Source organism: Salmo salar, chromosome 19 (genome assembly GCF_965601325.2).
Source record: "Salmo salar chromosome 19, fSalSal1, whole genome shotgun sequence".
NCBI lineage: Eukaryota > Metazoa > Chordata > Actinopteri > Salmoniformes > Salmonidae > Salmo > Salmo salar.
The window spans coordinates 1,293,602-1,308,645 of NC_138309.1; the positions used below are offsets into that span (position 1 = coordinate 1,293,602).

The 15,044-nt window shown below is 41.4% G+C and overlaps 1 protein-coding gene and 1 pseudogene across 1 annotated transcript in view; both read right to left on the reverse strand.

The window, feature by feature from the left end:
- LOC106578252 (rab11 family-interacting protein 3) overlaps positions 1–6,907 on the reverse strand; it is a 137,692-nt gene extending 130,785 nt beyond the window's left edge. The window contains exon 1 of the mRNA XM_014156909.3: positions 3,685–6,907. Within this exon, the coding sequence (XP_014012384.1) occupies positions 3,685–5,355 (1,671 nt within the window). The 5' untranslated portion in view covers positions 5,356–6,907. The remainder of the gene's footprint in view (positions 1–3,684) is intronic.
- A 3,767-nt stretch (positions 6,908–10,674) lies between these two features.
- Positions 10,675–14,189, reverse strand: LOC106578292 (peroxisomal 2,4-dienoyl-CoA reductase [(3E)-enoyl-CoA-producing]-like; annotated as a pseudogene).
- Positions 14,190–15,044: the final 855 nt, after the last annotated feature.

Genomic DNA, 15,044 nt, shown 5'->3' on the forward strand with positions numbered 1-15,044 from the left:
GAATTGTCACGTTACCGCAGAGATCCTTTGTAATTGAATGAGATGTCAAAGAAAGACAATAAATGGTCAGACAGGCCACTTCCTGTAAAGGAATCTCTCAGGTTTTGACTTGCCATTTGAGTTCTGTTATACTCACAGACACCATTCAAACAGTTTTAGAAACTTTGGAGTATTTTCTATCCAAAGCCAATAATTATATGCATATTCTAGTTACTGGGCAGGAGTAGTAACCAGATTAAATCGGGTACGTTTTTTATCCAGCCGTGTACTAAACCAGAAATTACCTCTAAATCCAGTGGCATAATCTCAAAATGTTCAATTGATGAACCACTGTATGTACCTCGCTTGTGCACGGGGGCATTGTCATGCTGAAACAGGAAACAGCCTTTCCCAAACTGTTGCCACAAAGTTGGAAGCACAGAACCACTGAATGTACCTCGCTTGTGCACAGGGGCATTGTCATGCTGAAACAGGAAACAGCCTTTCCCAAACTGTTGCCACAAAGTTGGAAGCACAGAACCACTGAATGTACCTCGCTTGTGCACGGGGGCATTGTCATGCTGAAACAGGAAACAGCCTTTCCCAAACTGTTGCCACAAAGTTGGAAGCACAGAATCATTAAAACAATACTTTTTTTTTTTTTTTTTTTAATGATCCTCTGTGGCCAAATCATGCTTTCTGGTGTAGAAGCCTATTTTGAATGATTTTACTTATGTATAGACAGTAGTAGGCTAATTAGGTTATGATTTTGGCAATTCAATTCAATTTACTTTAGGGGAAGTTTAGCTTACCCTAGCCTTACGGACAGTTACACTGGCATTTGCATCCAACCTTGCGCCCGTTATTGGCAACTGAAAGGTTGGGTGATTACTGGAAGTAGGCCTAGGTCTACTTGTTATAAAACAGACCTGAGACTGGCACAAAGACAAGAATGTTAAACAGAGGAACCTGACACCTTTTTAACTTCGTTGTTTATGTACTAAAATTAGCTTTTTGTGTACAGATAATAGCACATCAACACCTTAGCCCAGCCCTGTCCTCTTAGCCAAATAATAAAAATGGCCTCCATGGCCTTGCGAGGAATAAATCAGGGTGTGTTCTGAGTAAAACTAAAGGACTAATAACTCTTACGACACCAATCGCATAGGGGGCAGTATTGTCACTTTCGGATGAAATACATGCCCATATTAAACTGCCTCCTACTCAAACTCAGAAGCTAGGATATGCATATTATTAGTAGATTTGGATAGAAAACACTGAAGTTTCTAAAACTGTTTGAATGATGTCTGTGAGTATAACAGAACTCATATGGCAGGAAAAAACCTGAGAAAAATTCTACCAGGAAGTGGAAATCTGATGCGTGGAATCTTTCCAAGTCATTGCCTATCTAACACACAGTGACTAAGGATTCACTAGATGTCAACAGTCTTTAGAACCTTGTTACAGCCTTTTGCAGTGAACAGGGAGCGAACAAGAAGGCTGGGAAGTTGTTGACTCAGGGAAGGACATCAGTTCATTGGCGCGCATTCACGTGAGGAGGTAGCTGTGTTCCAAAAAGTTTTAAGACAATGGAATTGTCCGGTTGGAATATTATTGAAGTTTGACGTTAAAAAGGCCCGAAAGATTGATGCTATACAACGTTTGACATGTTTGATAGAAAGTATATAGAACTTTTTTTGACTTTTCGTTGAGGCATTTTCCGCGCGCTTCCTACATTTGGAGTAGCTAACTGAACGCGCAAACAACAAGGAGCTATTTGGACATAAAGTATGGACTTTATCGAACAAAACAACATTTATTGTGGACCTGGGAATCCTGGAAGTGCCTTCTGATGAAGATCAAAGGTAAGTGAATATTTCTAATGCTATTTATGATTTTAGATGACTCCAAAATGGCGGGTATTTGTATTGCCTAGTGTATTTTTCTGAGTGCAGTACTCAGATTATTGCAAAGTGTGCTTTCCTCGTGAAGCTTTTTTTTTTTAAATCTGTCACAGCGGTTGCATAAAGGAGATGTTCATCTATAATTCTTTGAATAACAGTTTAATATTTTATCAACGTTTATGATGAGTATTTTTGTAAATTGTGCTGATTCACCGGAAGTATTGGAGGGAAAATATTTTCTGAACGTCACGCGCCAATGTAAAATGCTGTTTTTGGATATAAATATGAACTTTATCGAACAAAAAATGCATGTATTGTGTAACATGATGTCCTAGGAGTGTCATCTGATGAGGATCGTCAAAGGTTAGTGCTTCATTTTGCTGTGTTTTGGGTTTTTGTGATGCATCTAGTTGCTTGGAAAATGGCTGGGTGGTTATTTTTGTCTATGTACTCTCCTAACATAATCTAATGTTTTGCTTTCGCTGTAAAGCCTTTTTGAAATTGGACAACGTGGTTCGATTCAGGAGAAGTGTATCTTTAAAATGGTCCTATGTTTGAGAAATTGAAATTATTAGATTTGTGGTTTGGAATTTGGCGCTCTGATTTTTCACTGGCTATTGTCAAACTCAATCCATGTCGTATGAAGTTAAAGAAAACTAAGATGAAACTATACCCACATCACCCCAAAAACTATTATTTTCACAAAAGGGATGCCAATCAAATTATTTGAAACCTTTCACTGCCTAACAGCAGCGGAGGGCGTTTGTATGTTTTTCTTGACATGGCAACATTTCCTAAGTGAAACCACATAATTGAAGTGTTAGGCCTGGGTGTAAGGCAAGATGCCTGGGGCAGATTGGAGAATGGGTGAAGGTCACAGGTGGGGCAGGACGGAGCAAACATTTCATGAGATTATCCAGTACAATGGGATGAGGTATGTTGCCTAATGACACATTTGGTCATCTTCGTGGCTCGCTTTGTTGAATAAGAAGGCTGAAGGTACTAGGCCAGCCCTGTCATAATTCATTTCAACCCATGTTTTCATTGAGATTTATCACTACGTTCATGCCGAATCCCAGCTCTTGAACACTGACCATCCTCACATAATTCACGTCAAAACCAAGCTAAGGAGCATGAAAATATTCTCAAGCCTTGTCTGGTCATGTTTCAATAGTGTATTAACAAACCCTTTGTAGCCTAGTTTACTATTATTGCTGATAAAATAAATGCCAAATTGGAGGTTTGCCTTTAGGGTTTGAATTATAAAATAGCCTGTGTTGCTCAGCAAAGCCCTAGTGCTCAGGTTTATGGTTCTATCGCATTTTGGGGTAACGTCCAGTGAGCTCCCTTCATCATGGAAAAGAAAAGCATTTGAACAAATAAGAGTGTATGCCTATTCTGTGTGAGAATATGTTGCCTGACGTGTATAATCTAGGCTCCTCTTACTTCGAAACTGGTTGTGATAATGAGCATTAGCAAAGGCCTACCAGTTAGCTTGGCTGCCTAGCCTTTCGTACAAAATAGCTTACAAATAAAACCCTTTCCCCCTTTGAGGAAACACTGATAGAGGGATGGATTTCAGTTTATGTAATTAACTAAGCTTTTAAAGGAAGCTCTCTAAAGTAAAGTGGAGAATCAATAGTAAATAATTTAGAATGAGCCTCGTGATCTCTAGGTTAACAAGCATACAGAACCCTTTCATATTGCCAATTAACCATAACCTTGTACTCAATTGTCCACTGACTGGGACCAGAATAACAAAAACAACACACAGACAAAAATCTAAAAGGAGGTGTCTCACCTGGTCAGCCCCATAGGCAGCAGCAAACTCCATAAACTCCTCAATGCGTACAAATCCATCCCCATCCTGGTCCAGAGCATCAAACACAGCTTTCAGAGGTGACGGGTCTTCCTCGCTCCGATTCACTATGGGAACCACAGGCATGGAGTCAGACCCCACCATCTTAGAGAATGACAGATTCTCCACTGCTTGTTCACCTGTCCATCTAGACTCAGAAGACGAACCATTTAACTCCAGAACCAGGCAATCAAAACTATCCCGTTTGTGACAATCTGTGGGTCTGGCAAATAGGTCCAAGTCTGCCAACTTTTCCCCATCGCTCTGTTCAGTTTGTAAAGCAGGAATACCGTCACCCTGTAAAGCCTCGGGTGGATTCAAGTCCAAAGTTTCCTCATCACGTAGCGCGTCTGAGGTAATGCACTGATCCAGAGCCATTTCCTCCTCTCCCTTATGTTTAGTAACATCAAAGATAATTTTGTCTTCCATCAAATCCTGGGAGCCATTCTTCTCTGAGCTACAGCCACTGGGCAGGTGACCCAGGATAGAAGCATCTCTGTCAGAGAGTACCTTTGGCAACAGGGGATCAATCAATGGTGAGGAGTTCAGAAGGAGGGACGAGTCCCCCTCACCTCTGTGGTCTGAGAGAGTCAGGATTGCAGTAGCCAACGTGTGTTCCTGCTCTGAATCCTCTGAAGTTGAATCTGATGGAGCACCTGTGCAGGTAGGTGAGTCGAGATGAGTAGGGCAGAGGCTGGGGCCACAGTCGGGAACCTCCAGATCCACCAAAGGCACAGATCCCACCTGAACCTCTGGAGATAGGCTAGGGCGGTCAAAAGGGATGGTGTTGTGTGAGAGGCTGCTCTCAGGTAAACCTTCTGAGGTAATGTTACTGACTGTGGGCAGATCAGTCACAGGTCCTAGGAATAAACCTTTGTCCCCATTTTCAGGTGGCACAGTCTCCCCACCTTGTAAGGGAGGAGGTTGGCCTCTGTCCTGACCCAGAGATGGAAATAAAAGCTTCTCACTGACACCCTGTGGGTTTACCTCACCTGAAGGAGCAGGGCCGGAGGGAAAAGGGGAGTGTTCAGATAAGAGGTGAACTACCAACAAAGAGGACGCCTCAGTGTTAGTATCTGGAGTCCTATCTGAAACCTTCACAGTGGAAGGAGGTTCACTGAGGGTTATCAGCTCCCTGTGACAGGTAACAGGGTCTCTGTCACCCACAGGTGGATTTTGTTCGTCGCAGGCTGAGATGTCCCTGAACAAATTAGCCATTTTGGAGAATAACAGCCCAGGTAGTGGACTGTCACTGACATTGTTTTGTTCCTCAATTTTGTCTTTGAGAGGCGATACCTCTGCTGGTTTACCCAGGGGAACATCTTGGGAATGATTAGATTGACATCCCTCCCAGGGCAAGATCTGGTCTCCACCAGAGTAACTGGAGGTCCTGAAAAGGTTATCTAAATTTAAGGCGTTCTCCTGAAAAAGCTCTTCCAGGCTTAGAGATACACCCTGGTCAACTTTCTGGAAATCCAAACCTGTCTGACCACTTTCTCTCTGAGGCAGTATGGCTCCTTTGTCTGAATCCATGAGGAGGAATCCATGGGAGGGTATGCGTTCTGGATCCCACTCTGAATACCCCAGAGGGCTAGACATCAGCGTATGTTCCATTTGAGTAGATAGCTAATTCCTGAGTAAACTAGAAAATTATACATTTATTTCAAAGCCAACATCCAATTCTTCCTCAATTTCAATATTGTTATTCTACACATGGTAGTCAACGTCCTTGACGAGATCCATGGGCAGATTTTGCATGGTAAATAAAACTCCTGCCTTCACTGTCTCGTTCTGAATTTATGACATTTTAGCACTGTGTAAACACCTTAGTGCTTAAAACCAGTGTACTCCCCATATTTATTGATTTGTCTACTTCCCATAGCTGTTGCCTAAATGATCCACGACTCATGCATTTACCCCGTCTAAGCATGCACTTTTTAAATGTTGTCAACTAGACAAATTTGCATTTTCAGATTAATTTATAATTAATTCCATAGAATTACGAACTTTTTGGGGGGGAATTCAACAAATACATTGGTGACATGTGACTTATCAAAATAGCGCTAAAATTAAATAGAAATGTTCTAAGAAGCAACATATTACTGAGGCAACAGGCTAACGTCATAAAAGGTCTTTATAATTCACAAAAAAACATGAAGCGCTATCACACACAAAAAGATGAGTTCCTGTAATAGTATGTGACTTGATCAATTTAGCGTGTTATCTAAAACACTCATTCATTGTCCCCATCTCCAGCATTGGGACTAACGCGAGGGGACCTTCTTGCTTACACAACTGACTGCCGAACACATCAGTTAGAAAATATTTAGCATAACATGGGATTCATGCTAGAAATTGGATGCAATAAATACCAAGAACGCGTTAAAGTTATTTTAAATAGTTAACATGTGCTAACAAGGTCCAAAATGTTATCCACAATTTGGTTGCAAAGTGTGACCATTGTAACAGGCTAGCCAGCTAGCTTTTAGCCAATGCGATATACGTTGTGCTTGACAGTGCCAGTGTATGAAAATACGCCAACCTTGGAGTGAGTAAATAAATAGCTTTCTAGCTAACTTGGCTAGTTATCAACACTTGACTCTTTTTACATAAGGCATGTCCATTTGAAATAGTTAGGCTTGCTTACTGACTGACATGTTTAATAACATTGACTTAATGCTTCCAAACATCCCCACTCTCAAATCTTGAAGGACGCTTTAATTAGCTAGCAAACGTTAGCTAGCTAACAAGCCAAATGGTCAATATCTGATTCTGAAACTAAATTGGACTGGCTATGAGGACATTTGACAAATGTAATCTTCCCAGTAAAGGTAGTTTGTTCGTTTTGTCAATACTTCTAATTTACATCCGCGTTTGGTGTTTTTCTCCAGACGTTTCGAATCCAAGATAGCTAACTTAACGTTATTCCAAGAATCATCCACCTGTGTCACGAACAAATTCAGTCTGCTTGCTTAAAATTTCTTCAGCTATTCCCGGCCTCTCGAAATGTATTTACCATCCCAACACACTCCAAAGACATGATGACCGTCAGAAGATGCTCCGAGATGTGTCAAACATACAAAATATGTTGCCAATATTCAGCTAGAACAGAGGCCGTTGACAATTTCATTAGCAGCAAATGCCCCTGCCACCCCCCTCAGCCGCATACAGCAGTGACGTTTCACGCACGCGCAAAGAACGAACCGCAGTTTCGTAAATAGGACGCAAAATTACAGTACATGACCAAAAGTATGTGGACACCTCCTTGTCGAACATCTCATTCCAAAATCATGGGCAATTAATATTGAGTTGGTCCCTCTTTTGTTGCTATAACAGCTTCCACTCTTCTGGGAAGGCATCCACTAGATGTTGGAACACTGCTGTGGGGACTTGCTTCCATTCAGCCACAAGAGGATTAGTGAGGTTGGGCACTGATGTTGGGCGATTAGGCCTGGCTCGCAGTCAGCGTTCCAATTCATCCCAAAGGTGTTCGATGGGGTTGAGCTCAGGGCTCTGTGCAGGCCAGTCAAGTTCTTCCATACAGATCTCGACAAACCATTTCTGTATGGACCTCGCTTTGTGCATTGGGGCATTGTAGTACTGAAACAGGAAAGGGCCTTTCCCAAACTGTTGCAACAAAGTTGGAAGCACAGAATCGTCTAGAATGTCATTGTATGTTGTAACTTTAAGATTTCCCTTCACTGGAACTATGGGGCCTAGCATCCGAGGACTGACGATTTTTACGAGCTACGCGCTTCAGCACTTCGCAGTCCTGCTCTGTGAACTTGTGTGGCCTACCACTTTGGTGCTGAGCCGTTGTTGCTCCTAGACGTTTCCACTTCACAATAACATCACTTACAGTTGACCAGGGTAGATCTAGCAGGGCAGAAATTTGATACACTGACTTGTTGGAAGGGTGACATCCTATGACAGCGTCATGTTGAAAGTCACTGAGCTCTTTCGTAAGGCCATTCTACTGCCAATGTTTGTCAATGGAGATTGCATGGCTGTGTGCTCGATTTTATACACCTGTCAGAAACGGGTGTGGCTACAATAACCAAAATCACTCATTTGTGTCCACATACTTTTGTATATACATCCACAGTGTACCTCTATGTAGGCTTTTAAAAGCATTGTCTAACCATTGTTTATCTGATATTTGTACATCTATGGGGCCATGCTCATTATCCAGAAAACTTCAAATAACACCAACAGTGATTGTGAGTGGTACCCAGTCTTCCTAATGTAAACAATAAATTAAATGTTCTTGGTTTTCTTGGGCTTTTTATCATAATGGTGAACGATTAATGTAAATGGTATATTGAGAATGAAGTTCAACATCTGAGCAACACAAACTGTGATGTCTTACTTTAGTGTCTACCAAAATAGTAAATTATCTACACCAGTGTTTTCTTTTTTAAAGAAAACAAATATTGGGAAAAATATGACCCCCCAAAAAAATTTATATTTACGTTATTTCAATTTTAATAGGCAGGAAAACATTTACTGAGGTCAGTGGTGTGAAATCTCTAGTTATTTTATATTTTAGGCCTACTTTCTTTTTACTTTAGTTTTGGTGTGTGCATTGCTCTGTTTACCTGGCCTCTGCGCGCTCGCCGGTTGGCTCAATGTTTGATCCTCTGCTCTGCGCGCTCGATCGCAGAAACTATGATTGATAAAACAGCAGCTGATGCACTGATACTGTAACATTTTAAAATAACACGGTGTACCTTAGGATCGATGACATGGGCTTTGACATTGTTGATCAATTGGTGAAAATAATGAGAATTATTCCGGTCTATTTTCTCTGCAGTTGGACGAATCGACTGACGTCAGTGGGGAAGCCCAGGTGATTGGGTGTGTGTGATACAGAGACATTTCGGAAATTTATGAGCACATTCTGTTCTGCTAGAAGCTATCCGGGAGAACTACAGGTGAGGATGATTTTCAGAGCACAATCAGGATTGGAAATCCTGTGTTCATGTATGCACGGATCGTGCTGCATCAATGCCTGTGAGAGTGAAATTATGAATTGCCCACATATAGAAGGTAAATCCTACTGTATCATTCACAGAGTCTTTGTCCAGCAAGAAAGTGAGTCCTGAGTTATGTTTTGAATGACGCAGTGATTAACTTTATCATGTCCAGGCCTCTGAATCACCTAATCACCGAAGGCTCTGTGATGACAGCACTAGCAGCTACTGCTTCACACCAACGTCCATTGTCTAATCAGATGAAAAACGCTTCAAAGGCTTTTTGAGTTGCTTGCCGAAGTGATTTTCTGTCTGAGCACTCACACCCCCTTGTGGATGTGTTCGAGACCACAGACTGGGTATCCTACCTTGCTGATGTGTTCAGCATACTGAACAACGTGAATCTAACTATGCAAGGTAAAGACACACACATTCTACAAGTATGACAAAGTGAGCGGATTCATGAAGAAGATCTAACTTTGGGAGAGGAAATGTTAAGTTGTTTCCAGTAACTTGACACCTACCTTTTTACAGGTGATGTTGACAGGGCTCCTATGGTGCAAATAGTAAGCTCACATTTAGCCAAACTCAACAGTGAGCTCAACTCCTTATTCCCTGACATTGAAAAGAAGTCTGCCAAACTCGACTGGGTGCATAAACAATATTTTTGGCAAATGTACAACTAATTTAGGTATCACGTTGGTCGCACACGCATGACTGGGTACTTCAGGCAGGTGTACAGTACCCAAAAAGTGTTGGGGACCACTGATCTGCACACGTTGCAGTCAAACCAAAGGCGCCAATTTAAGATGCATTATACATTGGCGCCGCCCTCCGGTGGATCTGCGTGAATGCATATTTAACGAAAGAAAAGGTGCTACACCAAAGTCTGTATCATCTCTGGCTGTACTATTGGTGCTACTGTAAAAACTTAGTGTTTGCTTGGAGGAGTAATTTTCTACTGTATGAATACTCAAACTCAGTACATAACTTTCAGGGACTGCAAGCGCAGATTAAGAGATTGGGAAAAGGTTGCAATATGCAGGCACAGTTTTTAAGTGTCATTATTAAAAGGTTTATTAGGAAAGTTCTGGACATTGTATTTGTAAATTGTAAGTGCTTTACAATTACATTTTAACAACTAGACTACATGATGGAACAACTACAGAGTTCATCAACATATTGATTCTTAATCCAAAGTAGTTGAATAATTAGAATCTAAAACTGGTGTGGATTAACTCAAATTAACCCAACACTTAGAACATGATTTGGACCTTATATCCAGTTTCAACATGTGGATGTGAAGTCTTAGGTCAATAATTTTTTGCTAATATTTGAGTGTTTACCTCTTATTTTCCTCTTAACCACTATCAACTATGGCAGCTTTCCAGTCTCAAAGATTTTACATGGCAAATCCATTGATTTATATGTTGCATATTATTCATAATCTGCCACTTTATCTTCACCATCTACTTGTCTCTTCAGTTAAGAAGCTCCCGAGTGGTGCAGCGGTCTAAGGCAGTGCTAGAGGTGTCACTGCAGACCCTGGTTCGATCCTGGGCTGTATCACAACCGGCCGTGATTGGGAGTACCATAGGGCGGCGCACAATTGGCCCAGCGTCGCCCGGGTTAGGGGAAGGTTTGGCTGGGGTAGGCAGCCATTGTAAATAAGAATTTGTTCTTAACTGACTTGCCTAGTTAAATAAAATAAAAAGAAACACAATTTGATTTAATAGTATCTGCATATCTAAAAATGACAGTCAATGCTTCTCTATCTAAAGTATCCAAGGAAAATTGAACAAATTAGGAAATCAGTTATGTCAAACACAGGGCAACACCACCCTTATAACTATGCCACTGCGCCAGAAAAAGCGTATTTCTAGATTAAAGTTAAATGCACTATACATAGCGTCTTGACAGTATCCACAAAACAACTTCACGACGTCCTCCTCTCCTAGATCTACATCTCCACTTCCTCTTCTGTCCTACACACCTGTGATGGGGGGAGGGGCCATGTCAAGAGTTTAGCGGATTGAGAGGAAGCTACACCGAGCAGCATGGATACGTCATTGGCCGAAGTGAGCCACCGTCCTCCACCATGATGTGACCCATCAACAGGAGGAGGTGCGGCTGTTCAGGAACAGCTCACCGTGGGCCAGCTCCATCTTGTTGCCCGCCCGCTGCGGTGGGATGGATGAGAAGGCATCCATGCTCTCTGCTCTGTTGCCACCTGAGGACAAGAGAGAGGGGTGATAAACAGAATTTGGGGAAAAGAGAAATGAGACTGAGGACTTCATTTAGTTTACCTCTCCTCAGGCTCTGCTCTTGATAACTTTGACCTCACTAGCATAGAAATAACACAGAATTACCCAGACCTACTTAATTAAGTGTATACTAAAACCTACTTAACGACAAGTTAGAGAAGAGTGGAAAAGATGAATCACTAAAAAGTATGTGGCCATGTGTGATTTTGGCATACGGCTTAATAAATCATACGTGTGTATCAAATTCCAGCTAGGCAGCCACAGATCCTTACCCAGCCTACGGAAGCCCTCTGTGCCCAAAATTGGACCTGGTGCCAGTGTGTTAACCCTTACCCCACTTGGTCCCCACTCAACGGCCAGTTGCTTGGTCATGGCATCTGGGAGAGAGAGATGTGGACAGGAAAAGGGGTGGGGTGACGAAAGAGAGGGAGTGGGTTTCCTAGGTTATGTCTGAGAAAAAGTGGTGAAACTGAAAGACTATGTGAACCCTTTGGAAATACCTGGATTTCTGCATAAATTGGTCATAAAATGTGATCTGATCTTCATCTAGATCACAACAATAGACAAACACAGTCTGCTTAAACTAATAACACACAAACAATTCTACATTTTCATGTCTTTATTGAACACACTGTGTAAACATTCACAGTGCAGGGTGGGAAAAGTATGTGAACCCTTGGATTTAATAACTGGTTGACCCTCCTTTGGCAGAAATAACCTCAACCAAATGTTTTCTGTAGTTGCGGATCAGACCTGCACAACGGTCAGGAGGAATTTTGGACCATTCCTATTTGCAACACTGTTTCAGTTCAGTAATATTCTTGGGATGTCTGGTGTGAACTGCTCTCTTGAGGTCATGCCACAGCATCTCAATTGGGTTGAGGTCAGGACTCTGAATGGGCCACTCCATAAGGCATATTTTCTTCTGTTGAAGCCATTCTGTTGTTGATTTACTTCTGTGTTTTGGGTCATTGTCCGGGTTCATCATTCAACTTCTGTTGAGCTTCAATTGGCGGACAGATAGTCTAACATTCTCCTGCAAAATGTTTTGATAAACTTGGGAATTCATTTTCCTGTCAATGATAGCAAGCTGTCCAGGCCCTGAGGCAGCACAGCAGCCCCAAACCATGATGCTCTCTCTACCATACTTTAGAGTTGGGATCAGGATTTAATGTTGGTGTGCTGTGCCTTTTTGTTCTCCACACATAGTGTTGTGTGTTCCTTCCAAAACAACTCAACTGTAGTTTCATCTGTCTAAAGAATATTTTGCCAGTAGCGCTGTGGATCATCCAGGTGCACTTTTGCAAACTTCAGACGTGCAGCAATGGGTTTTTTTTGGACAGCAGTGGCTTCTTCCGTGGTGTCCTCCCATGAACACCATTCTTGTTCAGTGTTTTACGTATTGTAGACTCGTCAACAGATATGTTAGCATGTTCCAGAGATTTCTGTAAGTCTTTAGCTGACAGTAGGATTCTTAACCTCATTGAGCATTCTGCGCTGTGCTCTTGCAGTCATCTTTGCAGGACGACAACTTATAGGGAGAGTAGCAGCAGTGCTGAACTTTCTCCATTTATAGACAATTTGTCTTACCGTGGACTGATGAACATCAATGCTTTTAGTGATACTTTTGTAACCCTTTCCAGCTTTATGCAAGTCAACAATTCTTAATCTTAGATCTTCTGAAATCTCTTTTGTTCGATGCATGGTTCACATCAGGCAATGCTTCTTGTGAATAGCAAACTCACATTTTGTTAGTGTTTTTTATAGGGCAAGGCAGCTCTAACCAACATCTCCAATCTCGTCTCATTAATTGGACTCCAGGTTAGTTGACTCCTGACTCAATTAGCTTTTGGAGAAGTAATTAGCTTAGGCTGTCACATACTTTTTCCAACATACGCTATGAATGTTAAATTATGTATTCAATATAGACAAGAAAATACAATACTGTGTGTGTTATTAGTTTAAGCACACTGTTATTGTGACTTAAATAAAATAATGTGTGTGTTATTAGTTTAAGCACACTATTATTGTGACTTAGATGAAGACCAGATCAAATTTGATGACCAATTTATGCAGAAATCAAGGTAATTCCAAAGGGTTCACATACTTTTTCTTGCCACTATACAAAACAATATAGTAACAATCATATACTTATGACACAGTCATGTTTTTACCATTGGCAGCCTTGGCAGAGCCAGCATGCACCTGGAGATCCCTGTAGCCACGGGTGGCAGAGATGTTCACAATGGCACCCCCATGGTCCTGAACGCAAACATCATACAGAATTGATTCTATCTATCCATACATTTTTACCAGAAGTACACCATATATACAAAAGTATGTGGACACCCTTCAAATTAGTGGATTTGTTGCCAACTGTAAAGTTTGGTGGAGGAGGAATAATGGTCTGCGGCTGTTTTATGGTTTGGGCTAGGCCCCTTAGTTCCAGTGAAGGGAAATCTTAAAGCTACAACATATAAAGACATTCTAGATGATTCTGTGCTTCCAACTTTGTGCCAACTGTTTGGGGAAGGCCCTTTCCTGTTTCAGGATGACAAAAATAAGCCTTCCCAAATAAGCCTTCCCAGAAGAGTGGAGGCTGTTATAAAAGGGGGGGACCAACTCCATATTAATGCTCATGATTTTTTTATGAGATGTTCAACGAGGAGGTGTCCACATACTTTTTGGCATGTAGTGTATGACTATCTGAGGTAATAGCACAACAATGAAAAACAAACAGGAATATCCATGCAAGTCACGTAAATAGGTAAGTAGTTCGATTAAAGTTAATTGATTGAAAAATCTCAGTGAATACTGAGTGTGCTGTACCTTGAACCACTTCTCATAGACCACCTTGCTGCTGTTAAACATTCCCATAATGTCAATTTCCAGGACTGTCTTGAAGCCATTGAAGGAGAGGGTTAGGGCACAGGAAGTTTCCTACAGCATCTATAAAATTGAGTGCTAGACAGTTACATATTTCAAACAACCAACGTTAAGACATTTCTATTAGAAATATGGTATTAAAATGAACATGTAAATTCAGATAAAGAAAGACTAAAACTAAATGTGTGTGTGTGTGTGTGTGTGTGTGTGCATGTCTGTCTGTGCACACGTGTGTGTTCTACATACTATTAAGAAGAACATCAATCCTTCCCAGCTCTTTCAGCGTCTCATCCACTGCAGCGGAGATGGTCTGCGGCTGTCGCATGTCGCATGTCAATGGTCAGAGTGATGGTTGCTGATAATGGACCTCTGTACGCCTATGTAGATATTCCATTAAAAATCAGCCATTTCCAGCTACAATAGTCATTTACAACATTAACAATGTCTAAATTTTCTTCAAAAAATACATTTCAACTCACATTGATGTCTTTTTTCAGATCAACTGCACCCCTGGCGTGTCTCACTCTACTGTGTGGGAGTCGTTAAAAGCATATCTAAGGGGACAAATCATTTAATACACAGTGTATGACAATAAACAGCACACCAAATGCTTATCGGAGCTATCTCAACTCATTCTAGATGTGGACAACAGATATGCCTCTTCTCCGACTCCTGAACTCTACAAAGAGAGACTGCTACACCAATCGGAATTTGACAATCTTTCCACCAAACAAATGGAGCAGCTTCTGTTTAAGTCAAGGCAAAAATTCTATGAACACAGAAAGCTGGCAAGTTATCTCACCAGCTTCGACAATCCGCTGCTAGCGGCACCATACCTGAAATCTTTGTTGCAGCTGATTTAACCAATCCCTAAGAAATCAACAATCAATTTAATCAATTCTATTCTGCTCTTTACTCATCAGAGGAGCTTCCTGACACATCTCGTATGCATGCATTTTTAGACAATTTGGACATCCCCTGCCTCAATTCAGATGAACAAACCAACATGGATGCCTCAATAAGTGATGATGACGCTACTCTGGTCCAGTCCATGCAGAGCGGTAAAGCTCCTGGGCCTGATGGCTTCCCTATTGAATTTAATAAAGCATTCTCCTCTAAATGATCCCCTATCCACAGCTCAATGTAGAATGAAATCCTTTCTAGTCAGATACTATCACAG